Genomic DNA, 13,662 nt, shown 5'->3' on the forward strand with positions numbered 1-13,662 from the left:
TTGATCTCCAAGAGCTTTCACCAGGAAAGACTCTGAAGACATTCTGCCTATGAAAACACAATTAGATATTTAAACACACATTACATTAGATTTGCCATCACACCAACACCTTGTCACACTGGTTGACTTTACTATGCATCTATTGGTGTACTTCCTTCTGCTGCTGTGGCACTTCAGTTTCCCTGCATGCATGGGATCAATAAAGCTTATCTTATCTCAACTTCCTCCTGGCCACATAAAGTCATTGTCAAAGCAGCAAATCAAATCTAGCCACCTCCCTAACACCCCTAACACTATTTCAGGACATAAATGACTGCAGATACATGATTATACATTCAAGAAGCTGCTTGCTTATATATTTTATCTTTTATTATTATACATCATACTACATTATGATTGTCAAAAGAATAAGATACGTAGGCATCCTGGTAGCTCACATGCTTGAGTGTGCACACCATATAAAAAAAGCTGAGTCCTTACTGCAGCGGCCTGAACTTGATTCCAGCCCGGCCCTTTGCTGAATGTCATCCCCTCTCTCTCTTCCCACTTTCCTGTCTCTCTCTTTTGTTGCCATTGAAATAAAGGCAAAAAAGCCACACAATCATCATTAAAAAAGTGTTGCTACTAATTCTGGTATCATGACAACATTGTTCTAGTGAAGTGTTGTCACGATACTGGAGATACAATGCCTTGAAAATATTGACGTTCTTTGATACCACAAGGAGAAATTGACACAACATTGAGGGCATCAAAAATTTTATTTTTATTAGAAAGATTAATATATAAAGACCATAGTATGATAGCTAGGTATGACCTATTTTCTTGGCTAGTAGCAGAGAACTGAGTGTAGAAAACATTAAACACTATTTCTTAGAAACATTTGTTTTTTCCATCAGGCCGTTAAATTAATGTTATTATTAATGTGTGTGGCGTTTGTATGAGAATTTGTGATTCATTGAAGTTTTATTGACATACAAACTAAATGGCGAAGTAGTTCATGGAGAAATTACAGCATAACAAATTATTTAAACAATATTTTTGAGCCCTAATGAACACTGTCCCGTATAATCAAAATAGCCTCCTTAAAAGAACAAGTCGGAACATCACCCACAAAAGACATGTATAATTAATGCTGCATCATTATCACACAAATACACGAGCATAAAAAAAGGCACTTTGATAGTCAATGGAAGACTGAGCGCACAGTCCCAAGCTTCCTCACTTAAGAGTCTTTGTTCTATTATTGTGTGCTTTGAAGAGTAGCATTCTCTCTGCAGAGTGGCTATGTGACTGCATCCTGGCTGCTATAAAAAGGCCACTCCTGCACCGACATCGGAGAGAACAGAGCAGCGCAGACGCTCAGTGGTGCTGCACTTAGTAGATCTGTGTATGTGCTTCGAGCTCAGGAGGGTTACTTTTAAGAAGTGCTGGCCAGGAATCGAAAATGTCTTCCATTCCCAAAAGCTTTGCACCTTCTACGTGTCCTTGCTCACTGCAGCGGTGTGAGGGGGTTGGGTCTGGGACATGAGTGAAAATTAGAAAAGTCTTGCCAGCAGTTTTACGTCTATGCAGCATACGCGAAGTGATTATCCACGAGTGAGAAACAAAAGACGACTGCAGGTAGACAGACATCGAGCATCCCACCAGAGTGCACAATCAAGCAGAGCACAGGATGTCACAAATGCACAGAGAAAGAAAGACAGGGTATATGTGTGGGCGCCTTCTTGATTGCCGTGTTAAACACACTGGACAACTGTGGAAGCCCTTTATCAATAAAATGCATTAAAGTGATATGGATAACGCTGATAATAAGCACACCATCTAATAGACATCCCGTCATCCCCATTTCTTATAAGCTCAGATCAGCCATTGAGAAATTCTGCCTGAGGCGAGAAGGCTGGGAGGAAGGAGGCAGGCCATCTAGGGCATGGAGGGGTTACTGCTGGACTATTGCTCCATGACTCACAGAGCAGATAACAATATCAAAGCTCTGGGGCAGGAACATGGGTGATGGGAGGCATTGCCACACCTCTGCTTTGTGGACATCTGTCTTTATATGACAGTTACCCAAGATTATTCCTGTAATAAATGAGTTGCCCAATAGACTCCCTGAACATGTAAGTGGATAGACGTAAGAGTATTAAAATATAATCACATAAGAGTAGCTTTAAACTTTGATGTTCGCATGACTGTAGTCTTATAATGACTGAAGGTGACTTAAATAATTCACAGAGATTTTCCCACAGGATCAAACTGTGCAGTCATCTTGCTGAGGGTGTTGTAACAGTAGACATCATCAGACAGAGGATGTAAGTGAGCATGTGAAAACCACTAGGTATTGTAATGTGAGCCTGTGGTGGCTGCTATAGTGAGTTAATGGGGTGGAATTGCTGCTCAACCTCCGCAGGCAAGAATCAGTGTTTACCAAACCAGGGATCACACAGAGGAGCATTAAAGGGAAACATAACTAGCTAACCTCCAGTCATGACCCTTATTCGGGGAATAAGAAAGAGAGAGAAGTAGACTCTTCCTCTTTTCAAAAAGCACTGACTCTTCCTGTGGGGATCATTGGGTCACATGCAGCACATACATTTGCTCCAACATACTGGTGTGTCGGTGTCAAATCTGAGCAAATCATTAATCGACCTTCTGAATACACGGCCCCTGCATACACAGACAATGGACAAATTAACACACACACACACACACACACACACACACAATAAAATGGATGGGACATGGAAAGCTAATGTTGGTTGGCATGGCTATTTCCGCTAACGCGTCGTTGTCAAACTAGCATGGACTCGGCTAGCAAACGCTAATCAGCAGCAAACACATATCAAAGTAAAAACGGACTTCTTCATCGTCACCCACACCTCTTTAATTAACGTGGTTCTCTCGTTACCTGAATGCTGCGTGAATATATTGATCCCTGGGTCGGGCACGTTGACTGCAGCAGTCCTGCCTGGCGGTGTCCCGGTGCTACTGCCGGGTTCTCGGGGTCTCCTCCCGGCGCCGCTCCCCCGGTTCCCCTTCCCTTGGTGCGGTTGGGACGCGTGGGGCTGTGGTGGCTGGAGTCCGGTCGATGTGCCCTCACCGACGCGGCCTACCTGCTGCCCCATCCCGGTAGTTAGGCGTAAGGACGTTTGGGACGAAGCGAGCAAACCCCCCAGCGCACCTCTGGTTCACATTCCCCCAAGCTGGAGCGGCCTGGCCCGAATAGTCTTCCTCAATCCCCTCCCCGCTCTTCTTCACAGAGCTAACGTTAACTAGCTCGCTTGGCTAGCCTGTTAGCTAACGTTAGCAGCTATCAGTGAAACCCACCCACCCTGCCTTTAACAATAAAATCGCAACCCCGGCGTGTGACAGCGATTATCCCTATTCCGGTGATCCAGACGGTATCCGAGCAGATATTGACGGTAACCGACGAGCGAGATTCGGTCAAATCCGGAGCTTTTCAGAATCGTTTTGCCGTTGTCCGGCCGCTACGCGCCCCCTCTGACGCCGCCATCTTTACCGCAGAATAGAAGATGTGTTGCACAAGGCGGGGGGTTCGCCGCGATCCCCTGTCACCGTGATCCTCCACCTCTCCAGCACAACCGGGTCCCAACAAGCCCCGAGCACCGGTTCCAGCGGGCGGGGGGCTGATGTGGGCTGTCTGATGCCAGAGTCCTAGAGAAAAATGCAGAAAAGCTTTAAAGACCACTATCAGCTATTGTTTTGTCAAGGAAATGCAGAGTGGTGATATAAAATAGTGAGTGGTTCAGTGGGTTTGAAATCCTATGTAAAACTCTGATTAAGATGATATGTAATTACTTAAATATAAAACTACAGAAATGGATAAAAGTACTTTTTTCAAAACAAATATAAATATATATGAGCCACTGTGAAATCCATATGTATGGTAATATTGAATTCTGAAGTCTGTAGTACAACATTTTACCTCATAAATACTACATTTCTAGTGATTTGTAAGTTTTATACAGACTCCACCAATCTTCTGAAGTCCTTCCTCAGTACTTCATTCATGTATTCTATCTGATTATCTGCAAATCAACTATGATAGACTACACTACTCAAAATTAGTTAGGGTTAGGATATGGGTACATAAATGCATGTGCCGGGATATGCAATGAAAGTCAAATGAAATGTGTCGCATTCATTTTGTGGACTAAAAATATTGACAAAACACAAAATTAACATTCAGATATGTAAAAATAAACAATAATGTGAAACACCAAAATATCCCAATATCCCTAACTAATTCTGAGTAGTGGATTTCAATATACATTTGAACATTACAACACAACACAACACAACACAACACATTAAGTTGAATGAAAGAGATAAAAGGGACATACTTCATTTTTTAAAATGTTTAATAGCTGTTACTTTGATGTGTTGATAGTTAATGCATCAGACATATTTGTCTACATCCAAAAATAGAACCACATACTGATTCATAAAACTGTCACTTGTGATGATGAACTATTCAAGGCCAGTGGGGAAAAAAATCACAATCATCACAAATACAACAGTAATTAAGTAGGAAACGTTCTGCTCGACAAAATTAAATATCTAAATAGACAACATCTCTGCAGCTCTGCTCTTTTTTCACAATCACAAATATTATCCTTATTAACAAAACCTCCATGGCATAAAGCACAGTTAAAGCTTCAGCCAAATGTGGAGTTTACAAGAGTTAGTAGCAAGTACCACAGGCATTCCAATATTTCCGCTATTCTCTGTACATATTACAAAAATAAGATGCTGGTACTTGTGTTTATTAACAATATAACATTTTGTATGGGATTCTGGGGAAGCCTGTCTCACTGCTGACCACAATTCACAGCCAAACTGAGCAGAGGATCACAAGTAAAAGCTTTTAATACAGTGCCACCTTGTGGTCATACAGTTTTGGAATCGTGGAGTTTTCCATTGCTGGTTTTCGACTTTGTACTGTGCATTTCATTATTTACAGCCTCCCTGCATTGGAATATGTCAGAATTGGCAACAGTAGTTGTGCAATAACCTTTCTGATTTCCTCTAAACAATACAAATGTGTAAACATATTATTTTAAGACCACAGGAACTAAAAGCACAATGAGCATATAAATTCCTTCATCCATTAGATTGACATCAAAGTTACTTTTCTGAAAATGTACACTTGTTACACATTTTAACAACAAAACAGTGCCTCGTTTAATGTACTCAGTATCAGACGAAGCAAACTGTAGCCCTTAGTGCTAATCAAGTATCATCATTATTTCAGTGTTATAACATTCTCGCAGCCAGCTGCAGCAGTTACAGAAGTTATTTAAGTGATTTCACCATCACGACTCTCAACATTGGCCATGATCGAAATAAACATCATTTAGGTTCACGGGGAATATTCTGTATAACAATGTATGTTCAAAACAGTTCTATTTGAATCACCAGGAATACACTCAGCAGACACAGAATATATTCATTTCATACAAACAACGTTCATGTTTCATGGAGTTCATTGCCATGGTTTGTGACGAGTGCCCATCATGCTTGTGGCTTGACAGCTGGAGAGACTTTAAGAAACATTAGATATAAAGTGTACCACAATCAGATGTGCTGTAAAGTAATTTCCCGGCTATATCAGCATGTCGAATGCCACCTTCATTTTCCTCTTTAGAGAAGTTAACTGCAGTCTTGAAGTTATAATACAGAGGCCACAGTTCCTCATAGATTTATACAAAACACCAAACGGTGGCAATTTTTTTATAAATAAATCTTATTGGCAGTTAATGTCATTCAAAACAACACACTGAATCTTATTTATCATAGAGAAGTAACTGCAAACTTTGTTAAATATTAACTTTTACTGCATATGTGAATGTTTGTATTCAGCTGCCATATCATGACTGCCACAATCCTATTGGCACATGGAGTGGTTTCACAGTTGATCAAGGCAAATTAAATGGGAATGCATCTGGAAAATAAATAATAAATAAAAATAAAAGAGTTCACATGTGGTTTTATGTGAACTTTTGTAAATGTTGCTAGGTTTGTTTCTTGAAATCATAAAAAGGAAAAGTAAGGCATCACTTTGCTGTTAGAATAAAGAACATTTTGGCAGATGCAGTCACGACCTTAGTGCAATAAAATAAAACAAACACGAAAGACCAGAAGTTATGACAGTAACAGAGGGCTGGTCAAAGTTTAACTGATCAGTGATAGTCCTCAGCAGTAGTTCAAACATGGATCACAGTCTGTCTGGATCTGACGTCAGGCCTCTCTGACAGCTCCAGGAGCGAGGCTTCAGTAACTCAACGAACGAAGGCTGAAATGAAAAGAAATAAAAACATCACATGAAAAGGGGGCAACTTCACCAAAATACATAAAGAAATGCTGCAGGTGTTACCTCATCCAAAGGGCAGTAGCGCTGGGCATACCACTCCTGGGAGTACAGACAGATAATAACCCCCTGACCCAGGAAAAGGGACGTCCACATGATTATGTTCCAGATGGGACCTTTCCTTTGGTCATGCAGAATGAAGTTGAACATCACTGCCAGAGGGTGAGAAATGAAGACGAGGGTAGAGGCATTGATACGGAGAGATAAAGCTCAAATTTGTTTGTGTCACAATAACAGACAGAATGGTAATATTTAGGCGTAGTTGAATTTTCAAGCAAGTCCGGATGACTTTCAATAGACAATAAAAGCAAGTAGTATGAGGAGCACTGAGCTCTTTCTCTTACTTCCGAAGCACATAAAGAGGCAGAATAATACAGGATAGAAGAAGCCAAAACAGACTGCAAGGATGTACTCGTGGACCACTGCAGACACTGTAAACACAAACAGCATGGCGGCTGGTCTGAAACGCTTCTCAGATATCTGCAGTGACAACAGCAGAGAGAATAGACAAGTCAAAACAACAGTGGTGCAAAGGTTTAATCTCATCGATGTATTTTCACTTAAGATAAATGTATTTAATGGCTTGTTACACTGATGTTACAATTTTTTCCATCATTACAAAGTAGGTAATAAAAATTCTAAAATAGCAGAACCACTCACCCACAGGAAGTCCCGGTACACGTAGTAGTACAGCCAGTCATGGACCACTACGTTCCAGGTGCGATAGTAATTGGCAAAAGAGGTTGAATTCCACCAATCCTGTTATGTGTAATCAAAAATAACTAAGTCAAGTGTGAAGTAGAAACATAGAACCTTAATCTAAATGTCTAAAGCAGAAGTACCTTGTAAAACATCCTGTCAGCAAAGCGGAGCATCTCAGCAAAAGCATTAAGCCAACAGTGGAGGAAGGCAAAGAATGCCAGGAAGAGAACCAAAACTCCTGCAAATGAGAAAATGTTTTAATAAAATGTGACTGATGTATTACTAGTATATACCTTAAGACTGATGAAGACCATGGGCTGTATGAGGGGTATTTGTTCAGTGGCTGATCTCACCTGGCAAGATGGAGTTAAAGACACAGAGGACCATGGCCCTCGGGTCAAACAGCTGCAGACTGGTGCTATGGAACTGAGGGATGCACAGCCGCACAAACACGTAATAGGCATAAAACAGACTGCCTAGTACCTGTGGGATGGGAATGGTTCGACTGTAAGAATATGGGCTTTTGCTTGAAATCTTAAGTAAGTTCCTCATTAAAATGTAAAATATGTTCGCACCTGAAGTAACTTTGAGGCCACGTAGCCCCATCTGATCACTGGGTTCCTGCATTAAGTGAGAAACAATGTTTTATCAAACACATAGAGTGGCTATGGAAGAAAAAAATAACAATGAGAGGGTCTGCTTACCTGGGGTACTTGTCTCTGTAGATGAGTGTGGGTGCAAACAGAAAGTAGAGATACTGAGAGACCTGAGGGAGCACTGGGCTGGGGCCTGTAGATGACAGAAGAGACTCTTATCAACATAAGAACATGAGGAAAGGGGAATACAGTAGTGATGAGTAGGAACTAAACATGGACACGCAAGAAGTTACATACCGGTCTTTTCTTTTGCCCAGGCCAGGACTCTTGGTACATTTTCCCTGACAAAGGAGTGGACTTTCATCATGAGACGCACCTGGAATTAGAGAAATAATGAAAATGTTCACAGCATCTATTACAACTTTTTACACATAGTCAATTCAAGAAGGGAAGACGAGTTTATGAATCACACTTTAAAGGGCATTTGAAAGTGCTTTACATAAGGCAAGCAATATGGCATGACATAACACACATGGTTTTTTGAATGCAGGTAAACCAGCTAAAATTGGCAATTGACTCCTTTCCCATTGCCAGTACAGCAGTAGTCTATCTGTTTTTTTTTTTCTGATGTGTCATGTTTGACATCACACACGAGCAGAAAACAAAAAAACGTAGAGAGCAGATAGGAGGCCAGTGATAGTGGTTACCTGTTAATATATTTTACTTAAGTCTGTCTTTTAATTTCAATGCCAACTGAACAATATCTTAGTGCTGCTTGAACAGATACGAATGGAAAAAAGCATTTACACATCAGCATCCTGAACATTGATGCATGTCATAGCATCACAACACTCATGATTACTGCAAAGTCATTTCATCCAAAAATAAATGCCAAACGTAACCTTTTCCACTAAAGACAAAAGACAAAATTTAGTGGGTGTAAGTGGGTTTTGCCAGTGTAAGAGGTGTTAACTGTAGTGGTAGTCCCACTGATCAAACTAAAAGCAGCCACGCTGGTCATCTACCTGCTCCAGGATGATAATGAAGCGGGATGCAGGAGGCAAATTGTTGGTCACCACCACATATGCAGGCAGGAATCCCAGACCCAGAGCTTGGTAGAGCAGGAACACAGAGCCAAACAGCAAACTGCACAACCTTGGGTGACTAAAAGACCCAGACTGGGTCTGTGACCACTGGTGGAACAAGGTGTAGGGAACCAGCAACACAGACAGGAACATGCAGATCCATGTGCACACCACCAGAGGGAGCTGTCCAAATGCATAGACCAGCAGGTCAAAGTCCAGCACCAGTCTGAGCCCAAGGAGAGAAAGATGAGAAACTTGAAAGATCTTAATAAGTTCAACGCAATCTAAATAGTTTAATGACTCTGAAAAGGCTAGACAAAACAAGCAATATGGTGATTTATCAAGTTAAATGACTTAATTGACAAGTCCTATACATTACCTGCCTTCATCAATGAAGTCTACCACCAGTGTACTGAGGATAAAGAGAATGAGCAGGGCAATAAACATGTGGTAGATAGTCCTGATGTGGTTCACCTCAAACAGCTCACTGCAGAGAAACAGACAGCAGGCGATTAGACTCTGTGCAGCTGCACTGATGCCAACAAACAACCTTCAAGCAGCAGAAATCTCAGAAGATGTACACTGTCATAAACAAATGTTTCGATGCGCTTTAGTGTTCATGTAGAAGTATTTACATTTCATTGACATCACTGTGTGGACTTACTCTAGGAGGGACCTGCGACTGACAAAGTTCTTGCCCTGGCCATGAGGAGGCCGAAAATGCCTGCAGGAAAACAGAGTGACATCAGTGACCAGCAACAGATCTGTTATTGCTTTGATAGGCTGGAGAAGTTGACAGGCAGCACCTGAGTTTGCTCCTCTCCTTGTCTGACAGTGGAGGGGAGAAGACTGCAGGTACAGGCGCAGGCTCCAGGCTGGCAGACTCCTCAATAAGACTGTCCATGAAGTCATTAACCTGAACGTCAAACTGACGCATCAGGTCACTCTTCAGGAACTGAGCAAGACCAAAAGCAACACAGGAAGAGTTATCATTCATAGTCTGCAAATACTTGAACAAATAGGGAATATTTTGTACTTAAGTGGCAATAACCATGATCCTTTTGAATAGGAGGTAAGGAGCAAAGATGTGTTGACAAGGTTGAGACGTTTTACAGTTATAATAACATCAACTTTGCTTTTTATTTAATGACACTGCTGCAGAAGAATATTTTTCATTTCATTTTTCAAGTGTCTTTGAGCATCCCACTGAAGCACCTATTCAGTCATCAGCAGTCATTCTCCATAAGAGTGTACTAATGTCGAGCACATTTCCTCAAGGAGGATTTTTTTCTGGCACATCAACCATTTAGAAAGATTGCCAATACACATTTTGCCACCATGCATATAAGCCCTTTGAATATCATGAAATTGTTTATGTGTGAACAGTCAAGACCAAGTCAGAGTTCTCTGTGCAAACATTCTGATGACATTTAAATGTGTAAGTTACATGTTACTCTAATTTTAATGAGTTTTTCTCTCCAAAACTACATAGTGCCCCTCTAGGTTCAAAGATAATCCATATTTGCTGATGTCAGAACGTATAGAAGATTTGGATTTAACGATACAGCTCATTGAGGATTGTGGCAGACTGAAATCAATCCACAAACAAAACAAAAGTGTAGCATATTTTTAACTGTAGTGGTGAGTTCGTCTATGCTAAATAATTTATTGTCAATAGGATGACAAAATAAACATGTATTAATGGGTTGAAGCCCACATTTTGTGTTCGAAGTTCTAACATGCAGCTTGAGCCTTTACTACACTCAAACTTACTGACCTCTGCTTTCCTTTTCAGTTGTAGCTTTTTGCTGATCACATGTTCCACTTCAATTTTCCCTGAAATTGAAAAAAGAGCACAAAGCAAATAATAAAATACAAAATGTCATCATGATTCTGTAAAATCATGCAATATCATTCTAAAGATAAATGCTCTGAGCACACCCAAATTAACAACAGAGCAAAGCAAGTTGCCAGGTTACCTCTCGCGATAGAAGCTCGACCTGGGCAATGTAAACATCAATTCGTGCCATGTCAAATATTTGAATAAATGAGCAAAGGATAACCTGCTAATGGCTATCTCTGCTTTTATTGTTGATCAAGAATTAAAACTTGTTTTAGACAGCGCAAGTAGCCCAATACAAAGTACTTTCTTTCGCATGATTATAATACTACTTCGCCTACATCAGTCTTTAGGTCCAATGTAGCAAAATCTACAAGGAGACACACACCTATGACAATATGTAGTACAATCGAGTGTCTGCCAAGCAAAGCAAATGTGACAGCTTGTGGCAAAGGTTACTACAGATCATTTGTCTTGACAGCTGTCTGATGATGAATAAGTTTGTTCAGTTATTGAGGTCAATTGCCACAGCAGCACTCCACCCATCTGGAAAGAAGATGTCAACAGTACTTTTATTCTTAATATATATATGTTGTCCGAAGACAGGTCAGATTGTCACATTTATGGCCATCATTTCTCATAATCATTTCACTGACCATCACGTCTCATCTGTCACTATATGGGGAGGATAACAGCAGAGCCACGACTGTTTATCGATTAACTGAGTGGCTGCCAACTACGAAATTAATCGGCAGCTATTTTGATAATCGATTAATCAGTTTGAGTAATGTTTTAAGAAAACATTCCAGCTCCTTAGACGTGAACTTCTTCTGGTTTATTACTTCCTCTATGACAGTAAACTGAACATCTTTGGGTTGTGACAGACGTTTGAGGACTTCACCTTGGGCTTTGGTAAACACTGATCAACACTTCCCATCATTTTCTGACGTTTTATAGACCAAGAAATAATCGATCAATTGAGAAAATAATGGACAGATGAAAATTATAATTAGCTGCAGCCGTAGATGACAGCATGGGAGCATGTTTGACCACACAACTGTACCACAGGTCACATAACATCATCGCTTAAGAGGAAGTGACTACCACATCCAGGGAAATTCATCATTACACACTGACTGTAACAAGAGGTCAATGTCCTCTGCTTTGGCTCTGCTTGATGAGGCAGTAGAGATGCTCTTCTCACCGTTGCTGGTAATGTGGTTGTCTCCATTGCCATGCAGGTTACAGTTCCCATCCAGAGAGCTGTCTAAGTCAGGGAAGGTGGGGCTCTGGGGAATGGCTCGACAGCGAGACCGGAGGAGACTGTCGCCCCCACTCTCCATCCTGAACAAACAGGTAACTTATGTTTTAAAAAAATAAACACATCAGTGGCAGCTTTAATACAGTGAATGTTATCACGAGGACGGATAAAGAAGCGAGCTCACGGTGAGTTAGCATCATGGATAAGAATGCTAAGGATTTTTATTGACTAATAAAGCAGTTGAGATTGAAATTAGTCTCACATGACACGCAGCACACAGACAGCTAACACTCCAGTTAGCTGGTATTAAGAGTTGTCGATTAATCCATGAGCTAACTACACAACTTTAAGATAAACAGGCTTACCTACTCTGACAGTAAAGCTCCTGCCCGGGGACACTCACGGCTGCTAGCACCCGGGTAACGTCTAGTCAAATTAGCCAACTTGTTGACGTCAGTCGTTAGCTACATGTTTACAGACACTAGAGGAAATGTATAAAATACTGCCTACCGACTTCCTGGATACTCACTCGCTTTAAACAGCCGGGTGCTCGCTTATCCAGAGACGTTTCCGTGTGAAATCTCAGATATGAGTGCTGTAACCGCAGCAGTCCGAGCTGCTGCTCACCTTCCCCATTCTATTAACTGAGGAGATGAGGAGCAGGGCAGCCGACGCTGATTGGTCGAAAGTCTCTCCTCCTTTTGACGTCACCAGCGCCCACAATGTTGACCATAGCTGTCATCAGACTATTACTAGATGTGTTTGGGCTTTCTTATTCAGTGCCATACCGTGAGGGAAAGCATTGGGAATTTCACTGTGATAAACAGGCTACTGTGTCAAAAGGAAAAAAAAGCTGAAGGAAGTGTCTTTTTTATATTGAGGAGAATTCACCTGGTAAAACTTGGACCTTGATTGTCTGATTTCTGTGGACTTGAAAAAAAGAAAATTTCCCATTTTTTTCTTTCACAGAATATGGATTAAAGCTGACTGAACGATCTCTACACAGGACTAAGTGTCTTGTCTTAATAGCTAACGAATATGTGAAAACACCGTTGTTGGCAAATACACAATATGAAATAGAACGCGAGATGCACTTACTAACACTTACTGTGCAGTGTGTGCGGCTTTATATCCCAGCTGGGAAGAAGAGGATAAAGGATTTATTTTCTTTTATTATTTTATTGGTCTCTTTTACAGTGACAGATGCTTATTGATCAACACAAACAAATAAATGCATTTAAGGACCTGAGTTTATGAATTAGCACCATGCAGGCACACTTTGATCAACAATAATAAATGTCTTTAAACTAGATTTTGATCCAGGGACCCTGTTCAAGGGAGGACCCATCTTATCATGTCAGCTGATACAGTACCTTACAAGACCATATTCCCAAATTGCCCCCAAAAGTTGCAATTGATCAAAAAGACCTCCACTTGGGGATTGGTGGTCCCCGCCAAAGTGAAAGTGAAACAACACTCCTAGATCCTTCCCTTTATCCGGTTCTGCACCATAAGTTAATGGGGTATATTCTGGGCCGAGACCCATCCTCCATCCAAGTTTCATGGAAATCTGTTTAACAGTTTTTGTGTAATCCTGCTGACAAACAAACCAACCCACACGGGTGAAAACATAACCTCCAGAAGGTAATCAGCCTCTCCAGTAAAAAAAAAACAATGTTAAAAAGCAGACCACACAAGTAGCAGGAAACAGAAAACTATTGCAAAAGTTATGCGCCTCAAACTGAAGGCCATGTGTATAAAATGAGCAACAATAAAACACATCTAATCTC

General features: G+C 41.0%; 2 protein-coding genes across 6 annotated transcripts in view; both read right to left on the reverse strand.

Moving 5' to 3' along the window:
- abl2 (c-abl oncogene 2, non-receptor tyrosine kinase) overlaps positions 1–3,614 on the reverse strand; it is a 28,497-nt gene extending 24,883 nt beyond the window's left edge. For both annotated transcript variants that reach the window (XM_084354557.1, XM_084354556.1), the window contains exon 1: positions 2,906–3,614. In XM_084354557.1, coding sequence (XP_084210683.1) covers positions 2,906–3,122 — 217 coding nt within the window. In that variant the 5' untranslated portion in view covers positions 3,123–3,614. The remainder of the gene's footprint in view (positions 1–2,905) is intronic.
- A 747-nt stretch (positions 3,615–4,361) lies between these two features.
- Positions 4,362–12,523, reverse strand: soat1 (sterol O-acyltransferase 1). Of its 4 annotated transcripts, XM_084354610.1 has the most exons (17): positions 12,402–12,523; positions 12,238–12,298; positions 11,816–11,955; positions 10,549–10,607; positions 9,578–9,726; positions 9,436–9,495; positions 9,151–9,258; positions 8,712–8,997; positions 7,984–8,062; positions 7,795–7,879; positions 7,666–7,711; positions 7,444–7,573; positions 7,231–7,328; positions 7,049–7,147; positions 6,733–6,868; positions 6,395–6,540; positions 4,362–6,313 (listed from the first exon to the last, which is right to left on the reverse strand). In XM_084354610.1, exons 3-17 carry the CDS (start codon positions 11,952–11,954, stop codon positions 6,236–6,238), a joined length of 1,698 nt encoding a protein of 565 aa, XP_084210736.1. In that variant the 5' UTR covers position 11,955; positions 12,238–12,298; positions 12,402–12,523; the 3' UTR covers positions 4,362–6,235. The 4 variants fall into 4 exon arrangements, with proteins under 4 accessions (XP_084210736.1, XP_084210733.1, XP_084210735.1 ...); XM_084354607.1 differs by lacking the exon at positions 12,238–12,298; XM_084354609.1 differs by lacking the exon at positions 12,402–12,523 and having other exon boundaries at positions 12,242–12,391.
- Between the last annotated feature and the right edge of the window lie 1,139 nt (positions 12,524–13,662).

This window comes from Pagrus pagrus (assembly GCF_965226575.1).
Source record: "Pagrus pagrus genome assembly, chromosome: 6".
Taxonomy (NCBI): domain Eukaryota; kingdom Metazoa; phylum Chordata; class Actinopteri; order Spariformes; family Sparidae; genus Pagrus; species Pagrus pagrus.